At 39.8% G+C, this 25015-nt stretch overlaps 1 protein-coding gene across 2 annotated transcripts; it reads left to right on the top strand.

Moving 5' to 3' along the window:
* Nucleotides 1-169: 169 nt before the first annotated feature.
* On the top strand, nucleotides 170-24712 carry sugp1 (SURP and G patch domain containing 1). Of its 2 annotated transcripts, XM_061920234.1 has the most exons (14): nucleotides 170-338; nucleotides 1076-1244; nucleotides 1305-1408; nucleotides 1602-1844; nucleotides 1969-2092; nucleotides 2183-2268; nucleotides 16417-16540; nucleotides 16616-16953; nucleotides 18747-18853; nucleotides 20075-20252; nucleotides 20331-20437; nucleotides 21094-21239; nucleotides 24215-24344; nucleotides 24438-24712. In XM_061920234.1, exons 1-14 carry the CDS (start codon nucleotides 320-322, stop codon nucleotides 24462-24464), a joined length of 1902 nt encoding a protein of 633 aa, XP_061776218.1. In that variant the 5' UTR covers nucleotides 170-319; the 3' UTR covers nucleotides 24465-24712. The 2 variants fall into 2 exon arrangements, with proteins under 2 accessions (XP_061776218.1, XP_061776219.1); XM_061920235.1 differs by lacking the exon at nucleotides 170-338 and having other exon boundaries at nucleotides 1105-1244; nucleotides 1322-1408.
* Nucleotides 24713-25015: the final 303 nt, after the last annotated feature.

Below are 25015 nucleotides of genomic sequence, written 5' to 3'. Positions count from 1 at the left end.
CCACATATATTTGTAATATTTATAGTATTATCAATACTGTATTATTAATAATCCTCAAAATATATCCTAAGGATATTGTAGTACAACATCCGGTTGTGTCTAAAAATTTAAAGCATGTAACCTTTATAACGCTCATGGGCGATAGGCTACATGTGCTTTTATTCGGAAAGATCTTTACCGGAAGTAGGAGTCTTGTTTAATATTTGGTAACTCCAATCCCCCAAATAGCAACGCAATCTCAGTAGCAACGACAAGACGTTGCAATATTATTGTTTGTGCACGACATTCGTTATTTTTTTATTTATTCCCTGCAACGACGATGGAGTTTAGAGATGCAGGTACATTTGTTCTGTTCTCTGGTGAAATGTTCCACGTTTGACCGCAGTTTGTGTGAATAATTCATGTTAGCCTTTTTGGTGCAAGCTAGCATCATGTAGCCGTGAAATGACTGTTTATTAGCATCACTGGCATGCAAGCGTTGGTCTCGGGTTAGTTTGGACTTTAGCTCGGTTGTAATACAAGAAAATGTAAATTCAGGGAAACAGTATAGACGCCACAAGCTCGTTTCTGATTCATAACGAGTCCAACAATGAAGTGAAATGTGCGTCTGCCCACATACATTGGCATTATTATCCCACATAATATATTATTATGTGGGCTCAATAATACCCCTTACTTTTTGTTCAGGGACCATTTCCTTATATCAAACTTATAGTCAGCAAAACAAAGTAATCGTTTTCACCAATAGGCAGTTAAAGTGGAGCTAAGAGGAATTGGGGGTTAAATCACCAAAATGATTTCCGAGCGCGGCCCCCGCTGCTGCTCACTGGTCCGATCACCTCCCAGGGGGTGGAACAAGGGGATGGGTCAAATACAGAGTAATTTCACCACACCTAATGTGTGTATGACTATCAGTGGTACTTCACCTTTAACTTATGATATGAACTTACGCCACAACTGTTATTCATCCTTAGCAATTTAAAATGCCTTAAAAATTTTACTGCCGTAGGCCATACACTGTGCAGTGATTAGCAATTTTTGAAAACTTAAACAATGTACTTATATTTTCCCACAGGGAAGTTAGGATGGAAAAATAAGAATGTGCAGCCACATAAACAGAAGATGAACATGAATATCCAGCGCCAAGAGCAGCTGATAGCCGAAAAGAAGAAGGAGATTGAGGCCAAATTGGCACTGCAAGCCAAAATGAACGCACACACCCCGAACAAACCTCTCCCTTCTTGGTAAGGACATACTCATGTCATGCTACAGATGAGTTGTGATAACAATTACCAACATTTCAGTTCTCCTACTGTGCAAGATGATTCCTCCAACAAGTTTATAAACGATGGGAGCTTCTTACAGCAGTTCATGATGATGCAGAAGCAGAAAACCAACAGTGTTTCTGGTCAGTGCCCTTACTTGTTTTCTTTACACAAATGGCTTAAATTTTATGTTTGGTTTAGAATTGTTTTTTTACAAACCTGCAGTTTTTAATAATTTACCCTGGTCAATAAGAAATGTCATCATGATAACATGTTAATACTTAAAAGTCAAATACTGACATTGTACCTGTTATGTTTATTGGATGCTTTCTGTAGGTTCCTCCAGTGATACCAAAAGTCAATCGTCCTCAACATCTCCAATAGGAAACACTCCGCAAAGAAAAAACATTATTTTTGGAAAGCGGTCCGGCGCTGGCGTCGGCAGCATGCTCAGTCAGTTTAAGAGTTATTCCCAGTCTAAGAAGAATCCAGTCATCAGCCAGAGGCCAAGCGTGTTTTGCTCCCCAGATGATGATGATGAGGAAGAGATTGATCTCTCTGATTTATTAAACATGAAAGGTAAATCAAGGCCTGGCTCGGTCATTTCAGTACATCCTCTGCCTGCTCCAAAGGCACACTTGGCGTATGACTGGCATTTTGTCATATGATGACCCAAGTCAATGTACTGATAGCCTGCTTAAAGTCTCTCCCCCAGAGGACTCAGACACCAGACTCATTATCGACAAGATGGCCTCTTTTGTGGCAGAGGGGGGATCTGAGCTGGAGAAGAGAGCCAAGGAGGACTACAAGGACAATCCGGTTTTTTCGTAAGTCTGAAGGGAATATTGTGTTCTTTTTTCACCAGTTGTATTGAAAGACTTAATCTCTTAAATCGCCACTACTCTCAACCCTTTTAGATTTTTATACGACACAAGCAGTATGGAGTATCTCTACTACAAAAAGAGAGTTGCGGAACTCAAACTGGAAAGCACATCCAATAATGGTAAGATGGTGTCTTCTCGGAGCCATCTTTTCTTTCTTCATCTTAGAAACTGTAATTCAAAGTATGTAGGGTGCGCAGAATACAATAATATTGTCAATTGTAATAACATTGAATGACATTGATCAACCGCTCAATCAAGTTTGTCAGACCGTATTGACACAAATATTAGACAATGAATTACCATGAATTGATTAACGTGGACCCCGACTTAAACAAGTGGAAAAACTTCTTCGGGTGTTACCATTTAGTGGTCAATTGTACGAAATATGTACTGAACTGTGCAATCTACTAATAAAAGTTTTGATCAATCAATCAACAACCTCTTTTTCAAGACCTGACAATAAAAGGTCAGTATTATTATTTATAGGGCAATGCTTGTTTCTTTAACTGACTTTGAAAAAAGAATTAAAGTACTAGTAAAATGGAAAAAATAGTTTTTTTCTATATTGAAGCTATTGTCATATATATATGATTTATAACACAAAGACTTTCAGAGTTAGCGACTAAATAGTTATGATCAAAATAGTATCAGTATCGCAGATTCCTGAGCCATTTTCAGAGATAATGAGCAAGCCAGTCACGTAGAGGTGGGTACCACAGAGCTCTTCCCCATCAACAACAGTGTTTATCAGGGAGACTTTGTGAGAGCCAACAGCAATTACTTTGGGGTAAAATATGATTCAGAACCTTGTATTTCTGAGCCTGAATCTGAGGAGAGTGAACTAAATGTTTTAGAAGATGTCTGCTAAACAGATCAAGCTTTAGTGAAACATAAAACATTATGTAGCAGTGTTGCTACGTGCTAAACAAGAAATACAAACTACAATGGTAATAAAACGATCGCTTACTGTACAATATCTGCTCTCGCTGCGATGACGGCTAATAGGCTGTCCATATCTTCCCGTTTAGATGAAGAATTAATCATATTTCAAATAAAGGCTTAAAAAGAAAAGTTGCTGTTTCTAGAAACCGTCTTCGGTTGTCGTGTCTCTGTGTCAATCTCTGGGTATAAATTGAAAGTCACAGGTGAACAACTTTTAGATTCATGGCTAAATCCTGCTGTTATTCAGATGAAAGGCATGATCTGTAATCTAGAATAACTTTGACGAGCTGAGTTGCGATGCAGCAGCAGCGGTAGCAGGACACTGGCCGGCTCATAATATAGCAGCAGAGGGCTCGTTAGCTCTCTGTTATCAATGCGCTGATAACAATTAGTTATCAGCGCAGACCTGTCTCCCATCGAAAATGTGTGGCGCATTATGAAGTTTAAAATACGACAGCGGAGACCCCGAACTGTTGAACGACTGAAGCTCTACATAAAACAAAAATGGGAAATAATTCCACTTTCAAAGCTTCAACAATTAGTTTCCTCAGTTCCCAAGCGTTTATTGAGTGTTGTTAAAAGAAAAGGTGATGTAACACAGTGGTGAACATGCCCTTTCCCAACTTCTTTGTCACATGTTGCATCAAATTCTAAAGTTAATGATTATTTGCACAAAAAAATTTAAAATATCAGTTTGAACATCAAATATGTTGTTTTCTGTAGCATATTCAACTGAATATGGGATGAAAAGGATTGTTCGAATCATTGTATTCCGTTTATATTTACATCTAACACAATTTCCCAACTCATATGGAAACAGGGTTTGTAAATGGAGTATTGTTGGCGTGTTTGGAAAGGTTTTTTGGGCTGAATAGAGAGTCCCATTCACTCCGTTATTAGCAGAATTTGTATTTATTAATTTATTTACGACTTAAAATGCATAAAAAAAATAAAAACATGTGTTCGTGTCTTACAAAGGGATTGTGAATGATAAACAGCGCATCTCTTCCTAATTTTTGCGTATCTCCTGTATGACTAATCTGCTGACATGTCGGAGTGCAGAAGCGTTCCCATCTTGAGGTCATAGGACAGGGGTCGGCAACCTTTACCACTCAAAGAGCCATTTCGACCCGTTTCACAAAATAAAGAAAATAATGGAAGCCACAAGACTCTTGAAATTTATATTGAAATAACAATGTATACAGAGGGTTTTTTTTGCTTTGTGCTATGTATAAACCAGGGGTCTCAGACACGCGGCCCGCAATTAAATATGAAGATTTGATGTTAGTGCGGCCAGTGAGTTTTATATGAATGCCCCTTATTAGCATCGCGCATACAATTCCTCCCGATTTGTCCGGGTGACTCACGGGTTTTAGAGTGACTATTCCGTCGGACGTCTGTTGTGTAAAACCCATTCAACGAATACAAGGGCGTGCTACGATGGCGCTGTCTTTAATGCCCTTCGAAAATTGTACAAACAGCTTACCAGTCAGGTTACGTGTTGTATGTGGCCTCTGCGGACGGACACATGTGACTGCAAGGCATTCTTGTTCAAAAGCCATACGGGTCACACTGAGGGTGCCAGTCTAAACAACTTTAACACTGTTACAAATATGCGCCACACTGTGAACCCACACCAAACAACAATGACAAACGCATTTCGGGAAAACATCTGGACTGTATCACAACATAAACACAACATAACAAATACCCAGAATCCCATGCAACCCTGACTCTTCCAGGCTGCATTATACACCCCGCTAGCACCAACCTCCCCCCGCCCCCTCCTGGGTCAATTGAGGTGGGCGGGGTTGGGGGGCGGGGTGTATAATGTAGCCTGGAAAAGTCAAGGTTGCATGGGATTCTGGGTATTTATCTTGTGTTACAGTGCGGATGTTTTCCCAAACTTGTGTTTGTCATTTTTGTTTGGTGTGGGTTCACAGTGTGGCGCCTATTAGTAAGAGTCTTAAAGTTGTTTATATCACAACCCTCAGTGTAACCTGCATGGCTGTTGAACAAGTATGCCTTACAATCGCTTGAGGACTGTAATTGAGGTTCCACACAATATGTGACCGGCCGGCATGCACATATTGTTGTTTAAAAGCGTGCACAACTACCAGTACAGTGGGGCAAAAAAGTATTTACTCAGCCACCGATTGTGCAACTTCTCCCACTTATAATGATGACAGAGGTCTGTAATTTTCATCATAGGTACACTTTAACTCTGAGAGACAGAATGTGAAAAAAAATCCAAGAATTCACATTGTAGGAATTTCAATGAATTTATTTGTAGATTATGGTGGAAAATAAGTATTTGGTCACTTCAAACAAAGAAGATCTCTGGCTCTCACAGACCTGTAACTTCTTCTTTAAGAAGTTCTTCTGTCCTCCACTCGTTACCTGTACTAATGGCACTTGTTTGAACTCCTTATCTGTATAAAAGACACCTGTCCACAGCCTCAAACAGTCAGACTCCAAGCTCCACTATGGCCAAGACCAAAGAGCTGTCGAAGGACACCAGGAAAATAATTGTAGACCTGCACCAGACTGGGAAGAGTGAAACCACAATAGGCAAGCAGCTTGGTGTGAAAAAATCAACTGTGGGAGCAATTATCCGAAAATGGAAGACATACAAGAGCACTGATAATCTCCCTCGATCTGGGGCTCCACACAAGATCTAATCACGTGGGCTCAAAATGATCCTGAGAACGGTGAGCAAAAATCCCAAAACCACACAGGGGGACCCGGTGAATGCCCTGCACAGAGCTGGTACCAAAGTTATAAAGGTTACCATCAGTAGCTCACTACGCCAACAGGGAATCAAATCCTGCAGTGCCAGACGTGCTCCCCTGCTTAAGCCAGTGCATGTCCAGGGTCTGAAGTTTGCCAGAGAGCACATGGATGATACAGCAGAGGATTAGGAGAATGTCATGTGGTCAGATGTAACCAAAATAAAACTTTTGGGTATAAACTCAACTGTTTGACCTGTTTGGAGGAAGAAGAATACTGAGTTGCATCCCAAGAACACCACACCTACTGTGAAGCATGGGGGTGGAAACATCATGCTTTGGGGCTGTTTTTCTGCTAAGGGGACAAGACGATTGGGGCCATGTATCGTGAGATTTTGAGCCAAAACCTCCTTCCATCAGTGAGAGCTTTGAATGGTTGACCAAATACTTATTTTCCACCATAATTTACAAATAAATTATTTAAAATTCCTACAATTTGTATTCCTGGATTTTTTTCACATTCTGTGTTTCACAATTGAAGTGTACCTATGATGAAAATTACAGACCTCTGTCATCATTGTAAGTGGAAGAACTTGCACAATCGGTGGCTGACTAAATACTTTTTTTGCCCCACTGTATTAGAAGATGTTATGGACACTGCCATCACGGCCCGCCTCTCAATGTTGCTTTCCGAGTGAAAATCGCAGTATGCAAACCTCAGACAATTTTAGGGAAAGGCACTGAGGTCAGAAATCTCCCGGGAAATTCAGGAAGGTCGGCAAGTTTACAGCTGAGCAACACCAGAGTGGTCAAAGAGCCGCATGCGGCTCCGGAGCCGTGGGTTGCCGACCCCTGTCATAGGACCACAAAATTACAGAAATTGTCGAAGACATTAAGAGTGGAATATTCAAAATAGCCATCTGAAAATGTGGCATTTCTTTATGTTTAGACGGTATATTCACATACTTTGCGGTTTGGAAATACAGTTGGATATAAATTATAAATGTGTTGTAATTGTATAGCGCTTTTCTACCTTCAAGGTACTCAAAGTGCTTTGACACTACTTCCACATTTACCCATTCACACACACATTCACACACTGATGGAGGGAGCTGCCATGCAAGGCGCTAACCAGCACCCATCAGGAGCAAGGGTGAAGTGTCTTGCTCAGGACACAACGGACGTGACGAGGTCGGTACTAGGTGGGGATTGAACCAGGGACCCTCGGGTTGCGCACGGCCAATCTTCCACTGCGCCATGCCGTCCCGATATGGTTTAATACAGGGGTAGGGAACCCATGGCTCTCGAGCCAGATGTGGCTCTTTTGATGACTACATCTGGCTCTCAGATAAATCTTATCTGACTATGCTTAACACGATAAGTAATGAATAATTACGCTGGTAATCCCAGTCTTACAAATAACGTTCAAAATACAAAAAATTCTCATGCATTTTAATCAATGCATCTGTTTTCTACCGCAGTTGTTCGCAAAGTCGCATTAATTGTTAAGACGTATTTGATTTATTACTGTTTAACTTCAGAATAACAATGTTATTAAAAGAAATAAGAGACTAAATATACTCTGAAAAATATTGGTCTTACGTAAAAATGCATGCAATTAGTCATATTCAGTGTTAAAAAATATTACATGGCTCTCAGGGAATTACATTTTTAAAGTATTTGGCTTTCATGGCTCTTTCAGCCAAAAAGGTTCCCGACCCTTGTTTTAATGGATACAATTAAATTCAATTAAGCATATAAAGTAAACTTTTTTTTTCATTTTACTGGTACTTTAAGTTATATTTTATTCATCACCTACGATTTTCAAAATCCTGAGATTGTTCATCTGTTACAGACGCCACACATAAAGATAAATAATTAGGCATTGAGCTATTTAATTTTTTATGTGGGATGAGCCACAAAAGCATCAAAACAGAACACAAATAACTATTCTGTCCCACCACCAAGCCAGACTCTAGCCTGTGAAGCCTGAAATCTTGCGTGAACAAACGCGATTTATCGAGGGAGAGCCATGGGCATATCGAAATACCAATAATATCGATACCAAGATGAGCACTGGAATCGGATCGATTCTAGTGTGGTGGGATTGATACTTTTATTGCAGTTTCCCTTCTACATGTCCAGCAAATTACTCGATTTTCCTCTGCATATATGCGATCCCAGCGTCTCTGCTAGACTATCAATGCAAACAGCGCATCAATTAACACACGATGTGATTTTAATAGTGCCACAATGACTATTGGAGGCTACATGGTTATGGCGACCGGTCACCTTAGTGGTTGTGGTGCTGTGACGTCCTTGCCATTTTTACTCTGATGGACTAAATTTTCTCATGGTTACAGTTATACGTTGTTTCTGCTAAACTTCTACTTAGCAATGAACCAACATGTCCTTTGTAGTAGTTTTATTATGGTTTAGCAGCACTGAAAAGCCTATTGAGATAATGACTAGAATAACTTAGCTTTAAATGGCCTCTCGTGACAGTTATGGCCGTATTTATAAAACGATCATACTATTTAAATTGATATCATAGCCAAACCTTTTCCCTAAATATATAGTCTTTAAAGAATATTTGGTTTTCCAAGTTTTGGCCCATTAATTCTGTTTTGTGTACTTTTGTGGCATGACCGTTTTAAATTAGCTTAACTGCTGCAGGAGATATCCAACACTTATTTTCCTCTTAGACCCATCAACCCGTTTTTCTTATTTTTTCATGTAAAATTTGGGCATTATTTGGAATATAAAAACTATTGAATTTTTTTCACAAACAAATGCGTGTCATAGAATATTTTTTGTATTTATATACAAACCAAAAAAACAATGAATTTGGCACGTTGTGTAAATAGTAAATAAAAACAAAATACATCCATCCATCCATTTTCCACCGCCCATTCCCCTTCGGGGTCGCGGGGGGCGCTGGCGCCCATCCCAGCTACAATCGGGCGGAAGGCAGGGCACACCCCGGACAAGTCGCCACCTCATCGCAGGGCCAACACAGATAGACAGACAACACTCACATTCACACACTAGGGCCAATTTAGTGTTGCCAATCAACCTATCCCCAGGTGCATGTCTTTGGAAGTGGGAGGAAGCCGGAGTACCCGGAGGGAACCCACGCATTCACGGGGAGAACATGCAAACTCCACACAGAAAGATCCCGAGCCTGGATTTGAACCCAGGATTGCAGGAACTTCGTATTGTGAGGCAGACGCACTAACCCCTCTGCCACCGTGATTTGCAAATGCTTTTCAACCTATATTCAATTGAATGGACTGAAAACACAAGATACTTAACGTTCAAACTGGAAAACGTTATTTTTTGCAAATATCAGCTCATGTTTCAAAAAAGCTGGCACGAGTGGCAAAAACGACTGAGAAAATAAAGGAATCATCATCAAACACTTATTTGGAAAATACCACAGATGAACAGGCAAATTGGCAACATGTGGGTGCCATGATTGGGTATAAAAGCAGCTTCAATGAAATGCTCAGTTATTCACAAACAAGGATGGAGCGAGGGTCACCACTTTGTGAACAAATGCGAGAGCAAATTGTCCAACAGTTTAAAAACAACATTAGTCAACAAGCTATTGCAGGGAATTTAGGGATTTCAACATATACGCTCTGTAATATGATCAAAAGGTTCAGAGAATCTTCCATCCATCCATTTTCTACCGCTTATTCCCTTTTGGGGTCGTGGAATCTTAATCTTATCAAATAATAATTAACTTAGAATTTCATGGCTGCATCACGTGCCAAAGTAGTTGGGATAGGGCATGTTCACCACTGTGTTGAATTACCTTTTCTTTTAACAACACTCAATAAACATTTGGGAACTGAGGAAAATAATTGTTAAAGCTTTGAAAGTGGAATTCTTTCCCATCCTTGTTTTATGTAGAGCTTCAGTCGTTCAACAGTCCGGGGTCTCCGCTGTCATATTTTACGCTTCATAATGCGCCACACATTTTCCATGGGAGACACAGGTCTGGACTGAAGGCGGGCCAGGATAGTACCCACACTCTTTTTTTAACAAAGTTACGCTGTTGTAACACGTGCTGAATGTGGCTTGGCATTGTCTTGCTGAAATAAGCAGGAGCGTTCATGAAAAAGACAGCGCTTAGATGGCAGTATATGTTGTTCCAAAACCTGTATGTACCTTTCAGCATTAATGGTGCCTTCACAGATGTGTAAGTTACCCATGCCTTGGGCACTAATGCACCCCCATACCATCACAGATGCTGACTTTTGAACTTTGCGTCTATAACAGTCTGGATGGTTCGCTTCCCCTTTAGTTCGGATGACACGATGTCGAGTATTTCTCGAAAAAATTTGAAATGTGGACTCGTCAGACCACAGAACACTTTTCCATTTTGCATCAGTCCATCTTAGATGATCTCGGGCCCAGAAGAGCCGGCGGCGTTTCTGGATGTTGATCAATGGCTTTGTCACGCCAAATTTCTTCCCCCCTACAAAAACCTTTCCCCCGGAAGACATTTGGTGTGACAGCCCCTCTAATGCCTGAAGGACCCCAATGAGGGTGGAAGGACCTTAAAGCAGCACACACAGCTGCCTGTTTTAAAAGCATTATAATTGGCTGATTGTCATTGGTGAAAAATAACGGTGAGGAAAAAATATTAGCATTCCAGCATGCTAACCTTTCAAGCTATTTTTGCTTCGCTAATTTTACAGCTATAACCCTTAAGAGTTATTTAACTTGCCTATAGCAGCCCACACAGCTGCCTGTTTTAAAAGCATTATAATTGGCTGATTGTCATTGGTGAAAAATAACGGTGAGGGAAAAATATTAGCATTCCAGCATGCTAAGTTTTCAAGCTATTTTTGCTTCGCTAATTTTGCAGCTGTGACCCTTAAGAGTCATATAACTTGTATTATCACGCCCTCATTGGGGTCCTTCAGGCATTAAAGGGCCTGTCACGCCAAATGTCTTCCGGGGGGAAGGTTTTTGTAGGGGGGAAGAAATTTGGCGTGACAGCTTACGCTTTGCATTGTACAGCTTTAACTTGCACTTACAGATGTAGCGACAAACTGTATTTAGTGACAGTGGTTTTCTGAAGTGTTCCTGAGCCCATGTGGTGATATCCTTTAGACATTGATGTCGGTTTTTGATACTGTGCCGTCTGAGGGAGTAAAGGTCACGGTCATTCAGTGTTGGTTTCCGGCCATGCCGCTTACGTGGAGTGATTTCTCCAGATTCTCTGAACCTTTTAATCATATTATGGACCGTAGATGTTGAAATCCCTAAATTTTTTGCAATTTCTCTTTGAGAAACGTTGTTCTTAAACTGTTTGACTATTTGCTCACGCAGTTGTGGACAAAGGGTGTACCTCGCCCCATTCTTTCTTGTGAAAGACTGAGCATTTTTTGGGAAGCTGTTTTTATACCCAATCATGGCACCCACCTGTTCCCAATTAACCTGCACACCTGTGGGATGTTCCAAATAAGTGTTTGATGAGTATTCCTTAACTTTATCAGTATTTATTTATGGCCACCTTTCCCAACTTCTTTGTCACGTGTTGCTGGCATCAAATTCTAAAGTTAATGATTATTTGCACAAAAAAAAAATGTCTATCAGTGTGAACATCAAATATGTTGTCTTTGTAGCATATTCAACTGAATATGGGTTGAAAATGATTTGCAAATCATTGTATTCAGTTTATATTTACATCTAACACAATTTCCCAACTCATATGGAAACGGGGTTTTTACACACCTGTGAAGGCACCATTAATGCTGAAATGTACATCCAGGTTTTGGAGCAACATGTGTTGCCATCTATGCAACGTTAACAAGGACGCTCCTGCTTTTCAGCTTTTTTGAAACATGTTGCAGGCATCAAATTCCAAATGAGCTAATATTTGCAAAAAATAAAAGTTTACCAGTTCGAACGTTAAGTATCTTGTCTTTGCAGTCTATTCAATTGAATATAAGTTGAAAAGGATTTGCAAATCATTGCATTGTATTTTTATTTACCATTTACACAACGTGCCAACTTTACTGGTTTTAGATGTTTTTATTTATTTGTAAATACATTTTAGTCTCCAGAAAAATGTTCCTTTGTTTTCCTAGTCAACTAATTAGAGGCAAATTCAGAAAACTATTTCATGATGATGACGTTTTTAGTCAAAAGTATTGATATCAATGTCAGCGATACTCGCCCTGTATTTCATTGGATCGATACCAAAATTCTAAGTGTCATCTGCCCCTATTGATCAACAAAATCAGATTGGCTACTTTCTCTGGCATGTCACACTCTATGGAGCGAGGACTCGGAAGCATAGGCTTTCCCCACAGAGTTGATGAGCTTTGCTAACAAATTTTGAACAAGTTCAGTATTTACGATTGTCGGGCTGACCCCTTTTGTAGCCAATTATCGGGTAACGTTTACACTTAAAACCTCTTATGCAAACCACAAGACAATCTTATAAGACTTAAGCAATGGGGACAAAACAGCCAGATTGTCTTTGTGTGTACCCTGCTTTAAAGTGCTTTTTGTGAGTGGCGGGAAGACAAGCTGTGACTTGCTTGAAAATAGGTCATTTGGCACTACCTTTTGGTTTGCATGTGTGAATTTCAAGACGGAGAATACTCAGTCTAAAGAAAATACGATCTTATATTTGTGTCAATGCGGTATGTTGCTTCTTTTTTGTTCAATTTGTCAAAATATTCAAAGTCTGTAAGTTGTGTTCTAAGTATTTAAATTTTTGATTAATTTGACCAATTTATGGTAAGGTGCACCACTTAGGCCTAAGAACGATGTACAACTAAGCTATACAGTACCAGTCAAAAGTTTGGAGACACTTTCTTGTGCTGCTGAATACTAGTGATGTGGATGGATACTAAGGTATCGATTCCAGTTCCTTGTGCTCTAATATTGATTCTCAAATCAGAATATCGATACTTTTGATACTTTCGTTATTTTAAATAATGTATATCATTATCAGGATCACAGCGTAAAGTAACTGTTCTGTCTCCCTGTAATGTTTGTCTGATCTTGAATGGGATTGTGCTGAAAATTATAATTTTCCTTAGGGAATAAATAAAGTACTATCTAATCTAATCTAACTAAATCATTGAGATTTTTTTTAAATCCGTGTTTCGTAAAGGGGCTGTTTGCAACATTTACACAGATGCCTCGAGGGCGCTAATTTTCCAATGTGTTTTGCACAGTATTTCCCGCCGTCTTACGGCTCCTCGTATGTAGCACATGCACGTACATTAGCTGTAGGTGTTGTTAACTAATAATAACAATTTGGGTAGCTAGCGTTAGCTGTCATTAAATGTATATTCGATCATAACAACATGACTGCAAATTGTTCTTTGCTTACCTTAGACTGCTTTTGTACGTGTTGATGAGAAACACAAATCATTTTATTCAGGCCCGTAAACAGTTTTATTCCGTAAACTTAGTAATTGTGAAAAAATACAGACAATTATAAAACAAATGTGTTCTGTTAAACCACTAAGGGTAACATAAGCTTTTCAATCTGGCCTGCAGAACATTCCCAAATAATTTTTTTATATCTTTCAATCAATCAATATTTTATTTATACAGCCCTAAATTACAATTGTCTCAAAGGGCTGCACAAACCACAACAACATCCTCGGTACAAAGCCCACATAAGGACAAGGAAAAACTAACACCCAGTGGGACGTCGGTGACAGTGACAATGATGACTATGAGAAACCTTGGAGAGGACCGCATATGTTTGCTTATTAAAGAAATTCATAAAGTCATCTGCCGAGTGGGTGGAGCTACTGGAAGGAGTCCCTTGTTTGGTTAGCGATGCTATGCTACTCTACTAAACAAAAATTTAAGATCGTTTTAATTAAGGCGGATAAGATTTGAGTAGTATTTAGCTTCAGCTAAGGCAGGGGTCGGGAACCTTTTTGGCTGAGAAAGCCAATATGCCAAATATTTTAAAATGTATTTCCAAAAGAGCCATATAATATTTTTTAACACTGAACACAACTAAAAGCGTGCATTTTTAAGTAAGACCAACATTTCTAGAGTATAATAGGTCTCTTATTCTTTGTAATAACATTGTTATTCTGAAGCTAACTGTGGAGGGGGCGTGGCCTTCGGGCCTGCAACAAACTGGCGTGTGCCAGGACCGGCCTCGAAATCAGCGACAGGTGCATAGATGGCCCACCTGGGCCTTGTTATCAAATCACCTGTTGCTCTGTTACAAGCAGCAGCCAGGAGGAGAGACGGGGTTGGGGCTGTAGCCAGAGCGCGAGCGAGAACGAAAGAGAAAAATACAATTGCTGGAAAGCAACTGAGAGACTCATTGAAAAATAAAACAATATTGTAACCCTGAAACAGGCTCTCATGTCAGTGCTTGGTGGTCTGAAGAACCCCCAGGAGGGCAAGCCCCACACTAACCAATAATAAATAAATAACTTCTTTCCATTAACGCAACTTCTTGAACAGGTGCTGTAGAAAACGGATGGATGGATGGATTAAAAATGCATGAGAATGTTTTATATTTTGAACATTATTTTTAACACTGTGATTAAAAGTGGAATTATTAATTACTGTACTTATCGTGTTAAGCAATGTCAGCTCAGATTTGTCCGAGAGCCAGATGCAGTCATCAAAAGAGCCACATCTGGCTCGCGAGCCATAGGTTCCCTACCGCTGAGCTAAGGTAAGCATGCGTTTGTAAGTTATTAAACTATCACTCCATGCTTGATGGAAAACCTAAAGTTTAGTCGCGTGCCATTTGCGTTACAGCTTTACATGATATTTTATGAGCTCTAGTTTCTAATAACCATAGGGTACGCCCTTTTGGGGCTCTTTTTAACTTCAGCGGTGCTATACTATCAATGGTTTCGCGCAGGGCGTCGTTAAAGCTGTTAGTGAGGTTATCAATAGAGCCCACATAATTTGGGAATGGTGCCATTACCGAGGGCAGTAGGCCAACAAGAGTCGTCGTCGTCGTGGCAGCATTAATGTTGCGGCTGCAATAGCAATTATTATTATTATTAGCTTGCCGAACATGAGTCTGAACTTCGAATTTTATAAGGTAATGATCGGACATTACTTTAGTATACGGGAGTATCATAACTTTGTAAACGGTGATACCCCTGACAAGCACTAGGTCTATCGTATTACCGTTGCATTGCGTGGATTCATTTATTATTTGTGTAAAACCACAGCTATCAATTATAGTCTGGAGCGCCACGCATGGTGGGTCCGATGGGGTTTTCATATGATCTTTAAGATCGAAACTGTGGCTGCCAATATGATGTGCAGTGATGTTTTCAAAATACCGTTAAGTCTTGAACTGTACTAAGTATTTCAATGGTTGGAATCTGTGCTTTTGCATAATATACTACTTACTATGGTAATCTAATTAGTAACTATGGTAATCTAAGTCACAGCAGCTCAGACGAGGTACCAAGCAGAGTGGGTGGGGAGCGTTTCCACAGGCTTTCTAGAGCGGCCAGCCTGAATTGCAGGTGTCAGGGACAGACGCAGAAGGAGATTTTTTTTAACAAAGTTCCAAAGCTTAGTGATATATTAGATAGTAGGTGGGGTTTTTTTACCCTTTGCGTTCATATTTCGCTGTGTTTGTTGCATTTTTGTTGTGTTTGGCTTGAATGTAAAATATGTCGATCGAGAGGGGGTGTGACGTTCAAATGTTGTCAATATTCAGTGTTTTATCCTTCATAGTTTATATTGTAAATCACTCATTCTTTATTTTCACGTACATCCTGGTTGTCTCAGAAAAAAATTAAAATTCCATGCCGTTTAATGTGGTCCGTCATAACGTTTTTAGCTTTCAATCAGACATTGTGAGGTTTTGTATTAGTGTTCCTAAAAATAGATATACAGGCCCCCAGACACATTTCTTTCTCTAAATTTGGCCCCTTGAGTCAAAATAATTGCCCAGGCCTGAGTTCGCCGGTGCTGTTCTTGTTATATTTTTCCTTTGAAAAATGGTACAGTGAGGAAGTTGCAAACAGCACCTTTGACATAATGCCCTTTAGAGCGCCACCAAAAATACCTGTTTCTCAGGTGTGGTATGTATGTGCTGCAGTGGTACTCAGTGGTAATACACTTTCCCACCACTTTTGGCAGTAATGACAATCTCAAACAAACAGAAGAAGTCAAGAGCTAAAGTCATGGAGAAGTTTCTTAAGCGCAGAAATTATGACTAAATTGGTGAAGCTGCAACGCTTAACATAGACTACTATTAAAATTTTACTTGACACATTAGGTATATTTGCACAAAGTAACGGATCGGTATCGCCGATACCAACCAACATTTTACTCTGTATCGGATCGTAAAGAAATTCAGTGGTTCTGCACATCAAAATTGAATACGAAGGTGTCTCCAAATAATTAACCAGTACTATAAGATAAAAGATTCAATATAATTAGTTGTCACTGTTCTAGTAAAAGTGTCTCATTCATCAGTACTGTCCTCGTTGCTCCTCCTCCCTCTTTTTTATCCTCCATTAGCTCTAGACTGGTGATGTATGATGCCAGTTGAGTATGGTACAGTAGTAGAGTTTCATTTGAGCCCCAGTACTGATAGACTGCTTAAAGTCTCCCCCCCAGTGGATGCCGAAACCCAGCAAGTGGTTGAGGAGCTGGCCAAGTTTGTGGCTGAGGGTGGCCCAGAGGTGGAAAGCATCGCTATCGAGCGCAACCGGGACAACCCTACCTTTAGGTGAGGTTCTATAAGGTCAAATTTGACATGAACTCAATAAATGTTGATTTGGTTATTGTCTTTTTATCCCTGCAGTTTTTTATTTGATCGCCACAACCCCGCATACCAATACTACAGAGAAAAGTTACGAGAGCATCGTGCTGCGGCCTCCCAGACCTTTTCACCTCCAGCAGCAGAATCTAGGACAGAGCTACAGCGACCGGCTGCTACTCCTCCTCCACGAGCACAAATTCCCCCTCCGGTGAACTTAGCGTGTCAACCTGGTCTCAGTCAGGTCACAGACACTGCGCCTGTCAAACGAAAGAGGAAGAGTAGATGGGGGGCCGAGGATGACAAAGTGGAGCTGCCCATTCAGAACATTGTTGTCCCACAGGACATTCATGTTCTGGACCCCGACATGCCGTCTCTCTCTGGTACTTGCTAGTGATATATATCAAAGCCACACAAAGAAATTAAACTTTGATATACATCCATCCATCCATTTTCTACCGCTTATTCCCTTTTGGGGTCGCGGGGGGTGCTGGCGCCTTTGATATACAGTACAGACCAAATGTTTGGACACACCTTCTCCTCAATCAATGCAATTTCTTTATTTTCACGACTACATTGTAGATTGTCACTGAAGGCATCAAAACTATGAATGAACACGTGGAGTTATGTACTTAACAAAAAAAAGTGAAGTAACTGAACGTGTTTTATATTCTATCAATCCATCCATTTTCTACTGCTTGTCCCTTTCAGGGTCGCGGGGGGTGCCGAAGCCTATCTAGTTTCTTCAAAATAGCCACCCTTTGCTCTTGAGTACCGCTTTGCTCACTTTTGGCAATGAGCTAACTAACTCCTTTTAAGACTGTTGGAAAACCATTTCAGGTGACCACCTCTTCAAGCTCATCGAGAGAATGCCAAGAGAGAGCGAAGCAGTAATCAAAGCAAAGGGTGTTTTGAAGAAACTAGAATATAAAACATGTTTTCAGTTATTTCACCTTTTTTTGTTAAGTACATAACTCCACATGTTTTCGTTCATAGTTTTGATGCCTTCAGTGACAATCTACAATGTAAATAGTCATGAAAATAAAGAAAACACATTGAATGAGAAGGTGTGTCCAAATTTTTGGCCTGTACTGTACTTCGGGGAGTCAATGTACAGCTTGTAAAGCAGTATAGATGTACTATTCAGTGAAAATGAGTCAAATCACAGCCACAATTATTTACTTATCTGGCAACACAACTTGCCTAAAGACAATCATGGTGCTGGTAGGGTCACTGCTGCATGAGTGCTGCCGGCACTGTGTAGCTGTGGTTCATGGAGGGAAACATTCCAACATGTACTGTGACATTGTCCCTCAGTTAACTGGCCGACATCCATCCATCCATTTTCTACCGCTTATTCCCTTTTGGGGTCGCGTGGGGCGCTGGCGCCTTTCTCAGCTACAATCGGGCGAAGGGCGGGGTACACCCTGGACAAGTCGCCACCTCATCGCAGGGCCAACACAGATAGACAGACAACATTCACACTCAAATTCACACACTAGGACCAATTTAGTGTTGCCAATCAACCTATCCCCAGGTGCATGTTTTTGGAAGTGGGAGGAAGCCGGAGTACCCGGAGGGAACCCACGCATTCACGGGGAGAACATGCAAACTCTACACAGAAAGATCCCGAGCCTGGATTTGAACCCAGGACTGCAGGAACTTCGTGTTGTGAGGCCGACATGTCATGCTAAATAACAAAGATTCTCCATCCATCAATCTACTTCTGCTATCCAGGATGGAGTCGCGGGGGCAGCAGCTTAAGCAGAGAAACCCGGACTTTCTTCTCCTCAGCAACTTTGTCCAGCTTCTCCTGGAGACATGGCCCTGGGTCATACCCGTGGCCTTCTATCGGCCAGACGTGCCCGAAAAACCTTCCCAGCGAGGGGTTCGGGATGCAATGGTTCTCATACTAGATATTGACAATTAGCACATTTTGATGTGTACCTACTTGTGTTGCCTGCTACTTAGACAACAATGGCTGTGAGTTGACTTATTTTCAATGGATAGTAAATTTATACAAGCAGCACACTGACGACTCCAAAGTATATCCATGTTTCATTACTACATTTTCTATTGAGATTTACTAAAAAACTCCCTCAATGTTATCGCATCCATAAAATCCACAAAATATGTTTTTTGTATTTAATAGTATTGTATTGTGTCATATGTTAAGCTCAAGATCTGCAAGGTCTTGGTTATAAGAAGGGGAAGCCTCTGGGTCTCGTCGGTGTGACGGAACTGTCCGAAGACCAGAAGAAACAGCTAAAAGAGCAACAAGAGGTACAAAACAGAAAGGATATAACCTTGGCATGTACAAAACCCAAAACCAGTGAAGTTAGCATGTTGTGTAATTCGTAAATAAAAACATAAACCAATGTTTTGCAAATCCTTTTCAACTTATATTCAATTGAATAGACTGCAAAGACAAGATATTTAATGTTCGAACTGAGAACCTTTTTTTTTTGCAAATAATCATTAACTTAGAATTTAATGGCAGCAACATATTGCAAAAAAATTGGCTCGGGCATTTTTACCACTGTTACATGGCAGCGTTTCTGGGTGTTGTTGATAAATGGCTTTCGCTTCGCATAGTACAGTTTTAACTTGTACTTACAGATGTAGCGACCAACTGTAGTCACTGACAGTGGTTTTCTGAAGTGTTCCTGGGCCCATGTGGTGATATCCTTTACACACTGATGTCGCTTTTTGGTGCAGTACCGCCTGAGGGATTGAATGTCCGTAATATCATCGCTTACGTACAGTGATTTTTTTTCAGATTCTCTGTACCTTTTGACGATATTACAGACCGTAGATGGTAAAATCCCTAAATTCTTTGCAAGGGCTCGTTGAGAAATGTTGTTCTTAAACTGTTGGAAAATTTGGTCACACATTTGTTAACAAGGTGGTGACCCCTCGCCCCATCCTTGTTTGTGAATGACTGAGCATTTCATGGAAGCTGCTTTTATACCCAATAATGGCACCCACATGTTCCCAATTAGCCTGTTCACCTGTGGGATGTTCCAAATAAGTGTTTGATGTGTGAATGTGAGTGTGAATGTTGTCTGTCTATCTGTGTTGGCCCTGCGATGAGGTGGCGACTTGTCCAGGGTGTACCCTGCCTTCCGCCCGATTGTAGCTGAGAAAGGCGCCAGCGCCCCCCGCGACCCCGAAAGAGAATAAGCGGTAGAAAATGGATGGATGGATGAGCATTCCTCAAGTTTCTCAGTCGTTTGTGCCACTTGTGCCACCTTTTTTGAAACATGGTTCAGGCATCAAATTCCAAATGAGCTAATATTTGCAAAAAATAATTGTTTTCTAATTTGAATGTTAAGTATCTTGTCTTTGCAGTCTATTCAATTGAATATAAGTTGAAAAGGATTTTCATATCATTGTATTCTGTTTTTATTTACGATTTACACAACGTGCCAACTTTACTGGTTTTGTAAATTCCTTTGTTGTAACAAGTGCATGTACACCGTACTGTTTCTGCACTCCTCATAGATGCAAGAGATGTATGACATGATCATGAAGCACAAGCGAGCAATGGCCGAGATGCAGGTGATGTGGGAGAAGGCCATGAAAGACCACCAGCACGAGTACGACAGCGATGAAGAGGTTGATCAGCAGGCAGGCACCTGGGAGCATCGTCTCCGGAAAATGGAAATGGAAAAGACACGAGGTACGACCATGCGGTCATGACTATTTCTTTTCTGAAATCTCATTAAGATCATTCCTTTTTGGTACCTATTCCCCGCAGAGTGGGCAGAGTCTTTGACAGATATGGGCAAAGGGAAACATTTTATCGGAGACTTCCTCCCTCCTGAGGAGCTGGAGAAATTTATGGAGACTTTCAAGGCACTTAAGGTCAGTTGTTGTATAACGGGATTTGTTCTTTAAACCGTTACAAATTTTAATTACCACACTTCCTGGCTATTTCAATAATAAAACCATTATTAGTGTAACCCTTTAAAGAGGTAATAATATTTACAGTACAGGCCAAAAATTTGGACACACTTTCTCATTTAATGCATTTTCATTATTTTCATGACTGTTTACATTGTAGACTGTCACTGAAGTCATCAAAACTATGAATGAACACACGTGGAGTTACGTACTTAACAAAAAAAGGTGAAATAACTGAAAACATGTTTTATATTGTAGTTTCTTCAAAATAGCCACCCTTTGCTCTGATTACTGCTTCAAGAGAATGCCAAGAGTGTGCAAAGCAGTAGTCAGAGCAAAGGGGGGCTATTTTGAAGAAACTACAACTTGTCCAGGGTGTACCCTGCCTTCCGCACGATTGTAGCAATATAAAACATGTTTTCAGTTATTTCACCTTTTTTGTTAAGTACATAACTCCACGTGTTCATTCATAGTTTGATGCCTTCACTGACAATCTACAATGTAAATAGTCATGAAAATAAAGCAAACCCATTGAATGAGAAGGTGTGTCCAGACTTTTGACCTGTACTGTATGTTTTATTGACAGTGCATTGCAATAATACCCTATCCCGTTACAGGAAGGGCGGGACCCCGATTACTCTGAATACAAAGAGTTTAAGTTGACGGTGGAGAATCTTGGTTTCCGTATGTTGATGAAGATGGGCTGGAAGGAAGGAGAAGGCCTCGGAAGCGATGGACAGGGCATCAAGGCTCCTGTTAACAAGTGCGTATTCTCTTATCGATTTGTTTTTTAATTTGTGTCTGAACATTTCAACATCTATCTCATTATGGGCCAAAAATTGTGTTGTTTCTTTAAATTTGACCAAATGATGACATATTTTTCCAAATAGATTGAGCTAACATTTTAATGACAACATGATATAATTTTAATCTGATTTTATATTTTTTTTGTTTTTTTCTGGCACAATTTACCAAAATTACTGAAGAAAATTAGAAACTAAAAAATCAAAAATTTAAGAAATAAAACATGTCCGAAAAGCAGGAAGAAAACAACACTCAGATATTATAATCAGATTCTTGATTAATGATACAATACATAATCACCATATGTACAACATTATTTAATATATTATTACAATATACTAATCAGATATAATTACATCCACATATCATCATAATAATAAACCCACTCATCATTTTATCAGATGTCATTTGTTTAAATGCATTACACGTTGTAATATATTATGTTTTCTCATGCATTGCAGTTGTTTCAATTCCAACATTCAATATCCTATTTGTTTTAGTATTAATATTTAAGTAAAGTATTATTATCAATATTAAAACAAAAATCCCAGTGAATTGTTTTCGAGAATCAAACAGACCAAGCAGTCATGTTTAAATGTTACAAAATTAGTTAATGAACTTAAAAGGGAACTGCACTTTTTTGGAATGTTGCCTGTTGTTCACAATCATTATGGGAGACAAGAATACAGAAGTTTTTTTTTGCATTCTAACATGTAAAAATTGGCTCGTCCTTTGTAGCTAGCAATGCAGCTAATGGGAGCAATCAATTCTACCGCTAAATCACTTTAAAAATGTATCACCAATACTTCATCAAATTCCGTCACCTGTAAAAAAACCAAACTGTAGCGATATTGTTATTCTAAGAGCGAACACAGAGGAACTCTTTTTCTAGCTTCGTAACACATCAGCATGTTCAAGTTTATTTACTCACAATACCATATTACATTTACAACAGTAATGAATATCCATTTAAGGATGGTGGTGAGTTAAAGGGTCCCCCAGAGTAGGCTAGAAGAAGCTTTTGGCAGGGGGTCGAGAGGACAGTGTATGCATGGAATGCTGAAACATGGTGGTAAGCAGAAAAACGCTATACATAAAAACACAAAATGGGAGTACTAAAGCAAGCATACACATACATACATACATACGTTCATTCATTCAACCACGAATGCTTCGGTATTAGCTGTAAAAGACATAAGCTAGCTTTTACGTCAGCACGAAATGTTTGAATTTGTAATGCAAACACAATGTGATAAGACAACCTGTACTGAATGAAAAACATGAACAATCATATTACAGTATCTGTAAAGTATTATTTCATGTTTTGTTTGTACACAGCTAGCAAGACAGGGTATGTACTGTAGTTGTAATAACACGCATGATATGCTGCGTGTATCATGATCAGTATAAATTGTGCTCCTTGAAGCAATTTTATTTGGTACATGGTGAAATGATAAGTGTAACCGGTAGATGGCATTCACACATACGAGATACGTGTAGAATGCAATATGACTCAAGTAAACAACACCAAAATTGTATATGTACAATTGAAAATATACAACATTACAGACAACGCTCAAAAATCTATCAAAATGTTTTAGTATGACTTTGGTAAGCTATAAAGCTGCACCGCTTAATGGATTGTACTGTGCTTCAATATATGAGTAATATTATGGTGTGTGTATAAGGTAAGACATATTATCTGGCATTTTGTTTCGCAATATTCTGCCAAAACAACTTTTTTACCTTCTGGTATCTGCTGATCTGTATTTGGGATGTGCATAAGTCCTGAAAATGTGTGCGATCCGCCTTTGTAGTCTGTGCCGACTCCATAGTCGATAAGCTTCTTCTTTTTCTCCATCTTCCTGTTATGGGACAGTCATTCTCTGCTGTTGCCATTTCTACTATAAAGTGGTGTAAAGTTATTACTTATATGTGTCAGTAAACTCGCCATGAAAGCGCTAAAACATACCGCTATTGTGAGTTAAATTTTTCACCCAAATAACTTTAGTTATTACAGAGTTCCGGTCGGACGTTTTTTTAACAGGACACATTTTCGGCGTTATTGCACTAGTGAGCTGCGGATGAGAAGATGCTGCTCCGTTATTGATTGTATTAAAGTCTGAATGTCATTAAAACAGTTAGCTCCATCTTTTGACACTACAACTCCTGTTCTTGCACGCTACACTGCTACAACAAAGATGAGGGAAAAAAGACGAGGCCGAAGGTGAGCCACATAAATAAGACCGCCCACAAAACAACGCATCGTGCAGCAACTGTCACAAAGCGGCTTAAAAATTATCTGTAAAACATCATCTGTGCAACATTTTGACTGAAGAACCACCATTACATGTTATGTAGACCACAAGGAAATGTTTTCCATTTATATAAAAAAAAAAAAATAACGTGACCCCTTTAATGTGCCCTATAAACCGGTGCGCCTTTTGTTTGAAAATAGACCTGACTAGACCCTCCCATCGGCAGTGCGCCTTATAATCCGGTGTGCCCTCTGTTCCAGATAATACGGTACTTCCTTTAATTCAATAAAAATCATCAAAATGTTCTTTTCCTTACTGTCTTCCTTCCCATTGTTACCATGGTTGGAAAACAAAAGTATGTCCATCTCTAACTATAATATATATCGCGGGTAAGACCAGAGGTTTTGGCTGGATGTTATGGGGTTCACTCTGAACTCTTTGCTTGCAACTTAAAGCATAACAATTAGTCGACAACCAGGGCACTCTTAAGTTGAGTCACCATTGTATTTCAATTCAGGAGGATGTGAAAAAAATTATGTCCTCTGGAGGTGTGGAGTGGCAGAAAATAATTAAGCTCCACTGCAATAAATTATTAGCACTACCTTACATGTATGGATAAAAACTATACTGTTGGCTGTTTTAAAAACGGACTAAGTGGATCTGTGACCCATCCTAGGGGAACTACACCCGTGAATGGCGCAGGGTTTGGAGTCGACCGCCCGGCCGACCTTACAAAAAGCGATGACGAGTATGATGCCTTCAGGAAGAGGATGATGCTTGCATACCGCTTTAGGCCCAACCCTCTGGTAAACCCTCTCATTTTTTTTTTTGCCTTTTTTATATACTACAAAACTATTCATGATTATGGAGTTTAATCAAATGTTGTTGTTTTTTTACAGAATAATCCTCGGAGGCCATATTACTGACACTAAAGAAAATGTTGATTTTGTTGAACAATAGCTATATTGACAATTTACATATGCTTGTGTGCGTGCGTGCGTGCGTGCGTGTGTGTGTGTGTGTGTGTGGGTTTGTGTGAGTGTTTGAGCAGGACAACACTTTTCAATGTGGTTTTGAAAATATCAACTATTTCATTTACGTAATCACAAAATTACTCGAGTTGGGATTTCAATATCACTTGAAATTATTAAAAAACCTGTTGTGACCCACATTATTTCAGTGCTCCGTGAAGACATCCTTTTCTTTTTCTACAACCAATTACCTCGTTTTGCTGCGCTTGAAATACATTTTTAGGCAATTACTGTAACGCGATGCAAAGCTGTTTGGCATGCGTCTATTTTTACTTTTCAAGTACGCTGCAAGATACCAGCGTGTTTGGTTGAGTTACTTCCTGGTCTACAGGCATTCATCCATGCATGTGAACTATTGTAAACAATATAAATTTATGGGCTTGTAAGGAAGAGTTACTCCCGTTTGGAGGAGGAAGGTGACAGACAGATAAGTGAAATCAGAGCTT

The sequence above is a fragment of the Nerophis ophidion genome, linkage group LG14 (genome assembly GCF_033978795.1).
Source record: "Nerophis ophidion isolate RoL-2023_Sa linkage group LG14, RoL_Noph_v1.0, whole genome shotgun sequence".
NCBI lineage: Eukaryota > Metazoa > Chordata > Actinopteri > Syngnathiformes > Syngnathidae > Nerophis > Nerophis ophidion.
The sequence above is the reverse complement of the archived record's forward strand: the minus strand, read 5'-3'. Positions and strand labels throughout refer to the sequence as shown.

What these genes read in the sequence shown, in the direction of transcription:
- sugp1 (XM_061920234.1), top strand. An exon ending in AAGGACAATCCGGTTTTTTC is followed by an intron (nt 2,093 to 2,182) that starts GTAAGTCTGAAG and finishes CAACCCTTTTAG; the next exon opens with ATTTTTATACGACACAAGCA. An exon ending in AGCTAAAAGAGCAACAAGAG is followed by an intron (nt 18,854 to 20,074) that starts GTACAAAACAGA and finishes CACTCCTCATAG; the next exon opens with ATGCAAGAGATGTATGACAT.